Source organism: Nomascus leucogenys, chromosome 10 (genome assembly GCF_006542625.1).
Source record: "Nomascus leucogenys isolate Asia chromosome 10, Asia_NLE_v1, whole genome shotgun sequence".
Taxonomy (NCBI): Eukaryota; Metazoa; Chordata; class Mammalia; order Primates; family Hylobatidae; genus Nomascus; species Nomascus leucogenys.
The window spans coordinates 25,587,444-25,598,283 of NC_044390.1; the positions used below are offsets into that span (position 1 = coordinate 25,587,444).

Consider the following 10,840-nt stretch of genomic DNA (forward strand, 5'->3'; position numbering starts at 1 on the left):
TATTTTGCAAAGTGGTAAAGATCAAATATGACACTTCATGTGCTAGTATTTTGAGAAGTGTGATGATTTGTATGAATTTGTCATGACTGTATTATTTAGTAGAAGATCTATGATTGAAAATAATGTTTTTGTCTATACAATAATGTTTAGGCATGCCGATGTTAGAATAACATGGTACTTAAAAGACGATCAGTAGGATTCTGTCTACTTTTTAAAATCACATACCCTAAAAACATTAACATTTACAGTAAATGTACTGCTTGACTAAATACCAGCATTTGTTATTAATCTGGGAAAGAATGTCTTGGAAATAGTTTCAGTGTGATTAAACTAAATTTAAATGGTTTGTATCTGAAAGGTGACCGGCAAGAGTCAGTATCTTCTGGGCGGTATGACCTAACCAGTTTTACAGCTCATCAATTACTGCTGCTTGCTTTTTGCATAACACCCCAGAATGCTTATCATTTAAGGGAGAATAAAACAGTACACTGCAATAATGTGTTGTGTTGGCTTTGCCTGTCACTCTTTGAAACAAGTTTAAAATAAATGCTGCAGTTGCTTCTCTGTTACATTCACCGCATTAATGCTACACATAATGTCAACCTAAATACAAAGCTATAAAGTCAGTTGGATAAACAATAGCTAGTACACATTGTGAGTGGAGGAAATGAGCTTCTCTTACATTCCTCTGAAATTGCAAAGTACACGTTTTAGGCATGTTTGCTTCTTGCTTTTCTGCTTCTGTCACTATAATATGATTGCATCTTTGTGTGAGTTTTGTTTTTCTTTTCTGTACAGTCTTCAGTCTTGAGTATTGATTAACTCTAAGTTTTACATGAACTAAAAAAGTAGTTTGAACATGTTATATAGCATCTTCCCAGAAAGTCAAAGCTTTAAATTAAGAGCTTGTACTCTTAAGGATAAAGATCTTTATTTTTGTCAAATTTTGGAAAGCTCTTTACATATCACTGGCATCACATCTTTTCTACACTGCTCCTGATTGGACCTTTAATTCTGAAGTATCACAATTTCACAGTATAGAAGAAGACTTAAGAATATAATAATTATATAACGTTGGTACCTTAAATCGATCTAGGAACGAAGAGCTCTAGAAAGAAGAATATCTGAAATGGAAGAAGAGCTCAAAGTAAGTAAACTATGTTATTTATGAGAGAGAGTGCTGTTTATGTATTAATGTTTAAAATACTATTATAGATATGGTTTACATTAATTGTTCTCAAAGCTGATTACCCAATTTGTGAGCCGTCTATATCTGGTGCTTCTCTTCTTCCTGAATCCAGGTTTTAGTGAGCAAGAAGAGGGTCTAAAACCCAAATCTTAACACCTATGAAAAGAAGGAGCAAAAATAAAAAATAAAACCCGAATTATTTTGATAATCAATTTGTGTAGCACTTTTGCTGTTCAGGTATAGAAGAAGTTAGACAATAATAATAGGATGTAGGATTTATTATTTATTCTTTATGTTTCTGTATACTTTCATGTTTTTTGGCGAGTAAGTAGTAGTAGAGGGGGTTACTATAAAATGTTCTCCTTTGAAAGTAAAGGACATTAGGGGAGTGAACAGGCAGAGCTGTATTTTATCAAACTCCATACTACCTATAGAAATAATTATGTTTTGAATGTCTTCACAAGAAAAGTAGCATAGTTAATTGATTACCTCTTACCACACTGTCCTTCATAAAATATCACATTGTGAATTAATGAACCAATGCATAGTATATTGTACCTATAGAATTAGAAGTTCAAGATTTAGATGTTTCATTATTAAATTGTTTGGTTTATTATTAGACCATTATTATTGAATGGCTTTGAAGATTGGAGACAAATCTTTTGTATTTTGTTTGCTTATGTATTATTTAGTTTGAAATAGAATTTTAGGAATACAGTGTTTACCTTTCTGAATCTTATTCTTCTAAGACGTAATATTTTAAAAAAATTATTACCTGTGATTCTCTATATTCTTATTGTACTCTTTTCCATTTTCTTATTTTTTATTCTTATTTCTTTATGTTCTGATTCCTGCAGAACCTGCACCAAATAAAGCAAATTCAATCTCTGAGGGAGTTAAATGAGCGACTGCTGACTGAGAATAGGGCCTTGACAAGAGTGGTAGCCAAGCGCTCAGGGTTCTATAGGCAACTGCAGTCTGTGAACCTATAATTTTTAGTTTCATCATTTCTTCTTGGTAGAGCCAGGCAGGTGTTTTTATATTAGTAGGCGTGTTTTGTAAGAGCTCACTTTTACAAATTAATGCCATTGTGTCTGGAGCATATCATATAACTAATTATGCATGGCTTCTTAGAATGTTAGAAATTGTCACTAATTGTATATGGCAATTGATGAGCTACAGTAAAATTAGGGATGATTTTGGAATTTAAGTTAAAGACTTATCTGTACTTTTGTAAAGCTTTTGCACATTTTTTAGCTATACAGATATTTTAGGACTTAAAATATGACTGTTATTTACAGTTCTTAACTAGAGAGAAAACAAACAGTATATAACATTTTACATATATTTTGAAGCTGAAGATTAAGCATACATTATCTGTTTTTCAAAATAATGTCATTTGAAGTCAGAACCACATTAGTTTATAATCATTCAGTTTTCTATTACAAATGTTCAAATGAATAAACTTAAGATTACTATTTTTTTATATCTTAAAGATTCTGAACACAGATAAGAATATATTGGTTCCATGTAAAATTAAATCTTCCTAAAGATTTTGCTTAAGGTAGTTTTGCAAATAGAAGTTTTACTTTTATCAAGTTAGATAATGTAATACATTTTGAAAACTGAGGAAAGAGGACTATTTTGGAAAGTATGGTTTAAGGACCAAAAATATGAGCTATTTCATTTCCTAGTGAAACTGGCAAAGAACATACAGTTCTAATCATCCTTAGTAGAATATTCAGTTAACTTGTAATATTTTCACCCCCTTCATCAATTTGTCTGTAAATCAACAGAAAATTGAGATGCATTGTTTGAAGATATGAGGCTATTTGCATCAAAATTGGTTATTTTTGTAATAGTTGGATCATAGATACAGACTTACTACTTTAGCTTAAACATGATACACTATTCTAATAATAGTAATTGCTTGTTACCATTTAATAAGCATCTATCTGGGATCGGACATTGTTTAGGCATCTTAAACTGAGGTATTATAGGTGAATCCTTTAAGGAATTTTAATAATTTAGAACAAGTCTAACTTCCTCAATGTTTTCCTAGGTAGTTTGGCTTTCTTGTGGAACAACATTAAGTATTATGATTTTAGGTCTGACATACATAAAGCAAAAGTCTTTGGTTTAGGTGCTGACAGGAACCTCTTTTAAGAGCCTATCCTAACAAAAACAGGCTTCATTGTCTTGGCTGCTGGAATGTGGTGTGCTCATGAGTCATAAAATCCTTTAGTAAATTTCAATGGAAAATTTGGAGAGAATAAACCTTTCATTCCAGCATTTATGAAATTAATTAGCTTTACAAATCCAGGTGTGGTTTTTTCCCTTCTTCCTGATACATGTTTTAGATACTAGAAATATATATAACTGACAAAGCTTGATGATCATGTGTTTTGTGGTGAAAATATAACATTAAGAATAATGTTTTATCTTTCTGTTGAAGGTAAAACTTGATCTTCAATTTTTCTCTTTATAGATGTTACCAGACCTAAAAGCAGACAACCAGAGGCTAAAGGATGAAAATGGGGCCTTGATCAGAGTTATAAGCAAACTTTCCAAATAAAAAAAAGAAAAAAAAAAAGCAGCAAGTAATGGAATTGCACATATTAGTAACCCAGTGGACCAGAATTGGCAGTCACTGGAAGTCTGGGAAGAATCCTTGGAGACTGTCATTTTCGGATATCCTGCCAAATGCCCTCTTATCTAGAATTTTTGTTTCATTTTGTTTAATTTTCTGGGGTGTTTTTGTTGTTGGTTTTTTTTTTTTTTTTTAATCAAGACCATTGTTTCATGTTAATGCAGCTGCTGAGAAGATTTTTTTTTAATGACTGAGAAAACTTGTTTACAGCTCCAGCATATAAGGAAAGTGTTCAAGGCCAGATATGCCTCAGATATTTAACCAGTAAGCCTTAGTTGTACATAAATACTTTTGTGTCAACAAAAACTTTCAGCTCTCACAGAAGACAGTTACTCAACATTTTTTGATGTGCCACAGTTTCCAGTTTTTCGATATTTAAATTTTTTGGCTTTTCATCTAAGTTTGGGTTTGTATTTTTTCCTTCTAAACTCTTCATGTGGCAGAGTCTTCTATGTTTTCACAGCTTTTTCATTACAGAAAAGAACACGTGCTCTTCTGTGATTATTGTCATGTATTAGGCTAATGCCGTGTTGTCTCCCACCTGGAACTGAATTGCTTGGTGGAACATATGCTTTCACTGTTTGTGCAATATGCATTTATTTCTTATATGAATGCTTTAAAGTCATTTGAGATTAGATCTTTTAATTCCTATTTTCTGCTTCATTGGTCACTTTTTTTTATTGTAGTATAAGATGTTAGATTCTGTAATCTTCACATTCATTTTAGCAGGTACTGAGTGATGCTGTATATACAAATTAAGTGTATTGTTTTGATTTTTAGACCACCACATGGCATGCTTGACTATTTCTTATTTCAAATGTCTGCTGATGCAGAGTAGGCTACTCCATGATAGTGTTAAAAAACAAAATTTGCTAACAATGTGATATAAAGACTTTAAAAGTTACACATTATGTGGAGCCCTATCTTTACAAAAGTTTCCTACTGTAAAGTGCTTTTATTTTCAGTTTTCATTTGATAGTACTCAACCATAATTAAAGTTGCATAAGATCATTGCTTTACATTTCACATACCTATATTTATCTGAGTGCTGTCTAAAACTGTTGTGCTAGCCAAAGTAATGCTATGAAATCATTTGCAGAATTAACGTGAGTTAATGTTAAATGCACTGTTATTGCCATGTGAAGAGGCATCGACTTTGATACCACCATCATGTTCAGACCATTTTATACATTTCAGTGGCCTTTTTTTTAAGGAAAAAAAAGCGCAAAACCAAGTACATAGTGAAGATGGCTTTTATTTGGACAAATAACTTTTATATTTTCATTAAACCATGCAAAAAATACTACATCTTTCTGGCACATAACTGTCTCCTTAACCACTGAACAGTTCAGCCATTTGAATAAATTGTACATTGTAAAGCTTATAGTAGCTGATTGTATTATTGATTGTATTGTATACTATATTAAATGTGAATTTGTACCCCATCATTTTAAAAGGTCATTGTGTTCTACTGCCTATTTTAGATTACTTTGGGGTTGGGGAAGGGTGTTTTGGTAAGCAGGATTTTAAGTCCTCTCTCTCTCTTGATTGGTTTTATGAAGATATAAGGTTATGCTCTTACTACCAAGCTCAGGATTCTTGATTTTAAAGGTACAAGGATAGTTGTGGGAGTTTTATTTTTGGTTATATTTGAACTGTATGAATGGTAGGTCTGAATATTGAGAATTTCCATGGTCTTATGTGGAGGTAAAATATACAGATAACTGATCAGTTTGAGTGACCGCAACATGTTCTGGTTGCACAACAGTTAGGCATGCTATGGTTTATATTTGTGAAGTTTGGATGCCTGTGAAGAATGATTAAATACATGTTTCTAATATTTTAGTGTTTTGTATTTAGGTTATTTATTCTTTGTATCTAAAACTGAACAGCTACTGTGCTATATTGATTTTATTGGTAGTATTGAGCAGACCTTGTTTCTGCATGAAACTAGTTGCAAAACCCACTATTTTGGAAATAAAAATGTATTTTGACATATACAAATAAAATGAATAAAACTATTTTAAATGTGTGAACTTTTAATGAAGACATTTTAAATTTTGTTCTGAGATATTTAAATTCTGCATGGGTATTTTTTCACTAATTGCTTTACTTGGATACCAATTTGAATAATTTCTGAAATTGTAATATTGTGATAATTTGCACAGCATTGTACATGCACATCTGTAAATGCAATCTTAATTGCCATATTTATGCAATCTGTGTACCAATTTGGACAAATGTTTATATATTTTACATAAAGCTGTCTGTATGCAGAATCTGAGAACTAGTTTTTTTATGATAATAAGTGGGTAAAAAATAATAACAGTGAGTTTCAGGGTAGTTGCTTTGTAGCACAAGATTTTGCTTCCATAAACGCTTTTTTTTTTTTTAAAGTAAACCTGTGCTTTTTCTTATCTGCAAACATAGGCTTAGTGATACATATAAAGGTAATATTCCATTGAAACATACAATTTACTTTAGTATTAGATCATTTTCCAATTTAGATTTGTCCAAGGTTCAACCTGCTAACACATCTATAAATAAGAGGCACTTTTAGCCAGGCATGGTTGGGAGGCCCAGGCAGGAGGATCACCTGAGGTCAGGAGTTTGAGACCAGCCTGGCCAACATGGCGAAACCCCGTTTCTACTAAAAATAAAAAATTAGCCAGGTATGATGGCACTCGCCTGTAGTCCCAGCTACTCAGGAGGCTGAGACAGGAGAATCACTTGAACCAGGGAGGCAGAGGTTGCAGTGAGCCAAGATCGTGCCACTGCACTTTAGCCTGGGCTACAGAGTGAGACTCCGTCTCAAAAAAACAAAAACAAAAAAGGCACTTTTGATTTTGGAACTTTGATAGAGGACTGGTAGTACGCCTAAATTAATACAATTGACTAAATTAATATTGACTAATACAACAAGGATTGATTCTATTATTTCTATTTCCAGTACTTCACCTATTCATGCTCAGAATGGTAGGTTTTACTGTTATTTGTCCTCCATAAAAAAAAAAACAAGCATTTTACATGCAAATACTTGAAAGCCAAATAAAAGCTACTATAGAACTCTAGAGGAGTATTCATATAAAAAAGTAAAGTAGATATTTTCTAATCCATTATGCTAACTTTATTCTTTTGCTTAAAAATATATTACTATTTAATCTTCCCTGGCTAATCTGAGACAGTCATGACTCCCAATCCCAACACATTTCCCATAGGCCATAATAAATGGCTTTGTAGATTGTCCTTCACTTTGACATTATAAGCAGAACACAGAGCAAACTCCACTAAAAATTATTAACTATTCATTAGCTGTATCTTGGTAATGATAACCTTTGTTTGCAAAGATGAAAGCTGGCTGATGAAGTCTGCTTTGATGTTCCATGTTTACACTGTATGTGTGTGGTCTCTGTATCTGAATATGATGTTCAGCAGGGATAATGTACATGAGAACTCTCAAAGTATTGGGTTTAGAGTGAAATATTGATTATTTTCATATTTTATTAATCTTTTTAACTAAATCCATTTCTTGACTTTGATTTTGGAAAGGTTCTCTGGCGTTGTCATACAAACGAGTGTTCCTTCTCTTAGGTAAGTGATGTGGAGAATATCATATTGCTGTTCCTTGCCTATAAAATAACCAGATTACAAAAGTACCAAATTTAAAATTAAAATACAGGAGTCAGAAGTGTGAGATTTATTTCTATAATAAGGTAACATAAATAGTGGATTCTGCCTTATTACTGTAACTTCAAAGTTTTATTATTAAAAGTTGTCTAAAGGTTATTAGAAATAAGATCTTTTGAGCCAAGCTATCCCAACACGTCCCTGCTTAAATTCCAGTAAATGTCTGGGTCTCATAAACCAACTGCATTTTCATTTTTAAAAAGCTGAAGGAAAAGGGGAAAAGTTTGAAGAAATGAAGGATATTAGCAGATTCTGTCCTCAACAATATATAACTAATAGAACATGTACTTGGTGGTTGTAGGTCTGGAAGAGTGATAGTGGAAAAGAAGAGATTTGTTTTCTCCCCCCTTTCTCACTCTCAGTTTTTCTTACAGGTCTGTTTCAATAGGATATCTCATTTGATCCTTAAAGTGCTCCATTTTACAGGTGAGAAAGCTGAGGTTTATGGATTCTTTTATTGGTTCAGCATCCAAAGCCTGGTACAACACAAAACTCTTAACTGATACTTTGTGGTGGTGGTTTTTCCCAACTCTGAATCCAGGACTTCTTTTTCATATACCAGTTAGTTGCATAGTTTATTTTCATGTAATTGCATAAGTTTCTTGAGTCTATATACTTAGGCTTGAAATATTTGATTATCTTTGAGGATGGCATTTCTTGATTTTTTTTTTTTTTCTTTTTTGAGACAGAGTTCTCACTCTGTCGCCCAGGCTGGAGTCCAGTGATCTTGGCTCACTGCAAGCTCCACCTCCCAGGTTCACGCCATTCTCCTGCCTCAGCCTCCCGAGTAGCTGGGACTACAGGTGCCCACCACCACATCCAGCTAATTTTTTGTATTTTTAGTAAAGACGGGGTTTCACCGTGTTAGCCAGGATGGTCTCGATTTCCTGACCTTGTGATCAAGGAAAATAACTACTTTATTATTAACATATGAATCTATCAGTAATTCTCAAAATGTCATCTTGGGACCAATAGTATCAGCATCAATCTGGGAATTTGTTAGAAATACAAATTATCAGACCACACCCCAAACCTACAGAATCAAAAACTGAGGATGAAGCACAACTGTTTTTTGTTTGTTTGTTTGTTTTTGAGATGGAGTCTTCCTCTACCAGGCTGAAGTAGTGTGCAATGGTGTGAACATGGCTCACTGCAGCCTTGGCCTCCTGGGCTCAAGGGATCCTCCACCCAGGTCTCAACCTCCCGAGTAGCTGGGACTACCAGGCGTACATCATCACACCCAGCTAATTTTTTATTTTTTGTAGAGACAGGGTCTCCCTATGTTGCCTAGACTGGTCTCGAACTCCTGGGCTCAAGCAGTCCTCTTGCTTGAGGACTCCCTCCCAAAGTGCTGGGATTACAGGCATAAGCCTCTGTACCTGGCCCCAACAGTCTTTTTCAGCAACCTTGCCAAGGGATTATGATGCAAGCTAAAGTTTGAGAACTACTTGCCTATAGGTTTCAAATCTAGATCACCTAGGCTGAAGTAGAACTAAGGGTTGAAAAAAAAAAAATTCTCAAGGCTTTTAGTGAGGAGTGAAAAGAATTATCAGTGGGGTAAAAAATCTCTAGCTATATTGGAATGTACTGCTGATACCACTCCCACCATCTGAAAAATGCTAGGGAAGACCTTAAATCTCTAAAACTGGATTGGAGAAGTTCCTAATCAGATGAATTCATTTTAAGTTGAGCAGATTCACTTCAAAAATCTTTTTTAGGGAATCCCTGCAGAAGAAACCGAACAAGAGATTTTTGTTTGGGGGGAGATAAGGTTATACTATTAAAATGAGGAGTATATTATTCAGTGCTTATCAAGTTACAAGTGAAGAAACTCAAATTGCCTAGAAATTTAGGGGTGGGAGGATAGATAAAATATATTGGCTCAAGTTACCAGGAAGTTGAGGTCTAGCTGTCCTTAGACAAGACAGAATCCATTGGGTGTCACCTCTCTTCTGTGCAGTGACCTCATCTGTCCTACTAAAATGGAGAAAACTTATGATTATGAATGACTAACAACTGCAGAGGAAAGAAGTAATTTCTTACCCCAACACCTAATATATGAAATCCCAGGAAATGAGCCATTTTCATCCCTTGAACGAATCTGTTTTTCCATGGAGATGGAGTACTGATTGATCAGTCCTGGATCTCTATTTACCACTCTAAGCAAGGGAGAAGTAAAGTTTTATGGTTAGCAGCATTACCAGAAGATATAAAGGATGTACAGTCCCGCCCAAAAAAGAAGGGGGCTATAACCAGAAGAAGGACAAAAAGCAAGCAAAAAATCAATGACAGGAATAGCACCTAAGAGGAACCTGATCACTGAAGTTTAAACCTTGAAATGTCACCACTTGTTTAGAATTGACTTGTAAATTTAATCAGAATCCATTGAAAATTGATGAGTTATTCAAATATTGAGTGCTACTATGTGTCAGGTGCTATTCTAGGTGCAAGGGATAAAGCAGTGAACAAAATTGACAAAACTCCACCATAATGAAGCTTATATGCTATTGGATGTAGGCAGAAAAACAAAATAATTATAGAGAGAATTACAAGTCCTTGGAGAAAAAGGAGGGATAAGAAAAAGCCTAAGGAATGTTGGGGAAAGGCATATTAGGGAGGAGGGTTTTGGTTTTAAATAGGTTAAGGAAAGCATCACTGATATGACTGAAGGAAATGGTAGTGTGATCCATCAAGATTTCTGGGAAAAAGCATTCCAAGTATGTCTGTTTGGAACAGCACGCCCAAAGGCAGGGGGCAGAAGCATTTTTAAGAAATAGCAAGAAAGCCAATGTAGCTGAAGCCAAGTAAACAAGGACAAGTGTATGAGAGATGAGGCCAGAGGAATACTTGGAGGCAAGATTATGTATGGTCTTATAAACCATCGTAAGTACTTGAAGTTTTTAGTCTGAGACTGGAAGCCATTTGAAGGATTTGAGAAAATAATATAATCTGACTTAGGTTTTTAAGGAATCCCTTAGACTACTTAGGAGACTATTACTGTAATCCATATGGGAGATAATAGTGTCTTGGCCCAGGGAGATAACAGTGAAGGTGCTGAGAAGTGGTAGGATTCTAAATCTATTTTGCAGGTAGAGCCCACACGATTGGATTTGAAGTAGGAGAGTTCAGGAGTATAGCCCTGGTAACTAGGATGGAATTGCAATTAGCTTAGAAGACAGTAGAACAAGTTTGTGGTAGAAACTGTGAAGTTATGTTTTGGACGTGTTAAGTTTGAGATGCTTATCAGCGTGCATATTTGTTAAACATCCAAGTCAAGATGTTGAGTTCAGAAGAGAGAAGCCAGAGATAGAAAT

General features: G+C 34.3%; 1 protein-coding gene across 2 annotated transcripts in view; it reads left to right on the forward strand.

Annotated features, from left to right (window-relative positions):
- PPP1R12A (protein phosphatase 1 regulatory subunit 12A) overlaps window positions 1–6,118 on the forward strand; it is a 161,438-nt gene extending 155,320 nt beyond the window's left edge. The window contains exons 24-25 of one of the 2 annotated variants that reach the window (XM_003259586.3): window positions 1,097–1,147; window positions 3,678–6,118. In XM_003259586.3, coding sequence (XP_003259634.1) covers window positions 1,097–1,147; window positions 3,678–3,764 — 138 coding nt within the window. In that variant the 3' untranslated portion in view covers window positions 3,765–6,118. The remainder of the gene's footprint in view (window positions 1–1,096; window positions 1,148–3,677) is intronic. The other variant, XM_012500121.2, reaches the window with a different exon arrangement.
- The last annotated feature ends 4,722 nt before the right edge of the window (window positions 6,119–10,840 follow it).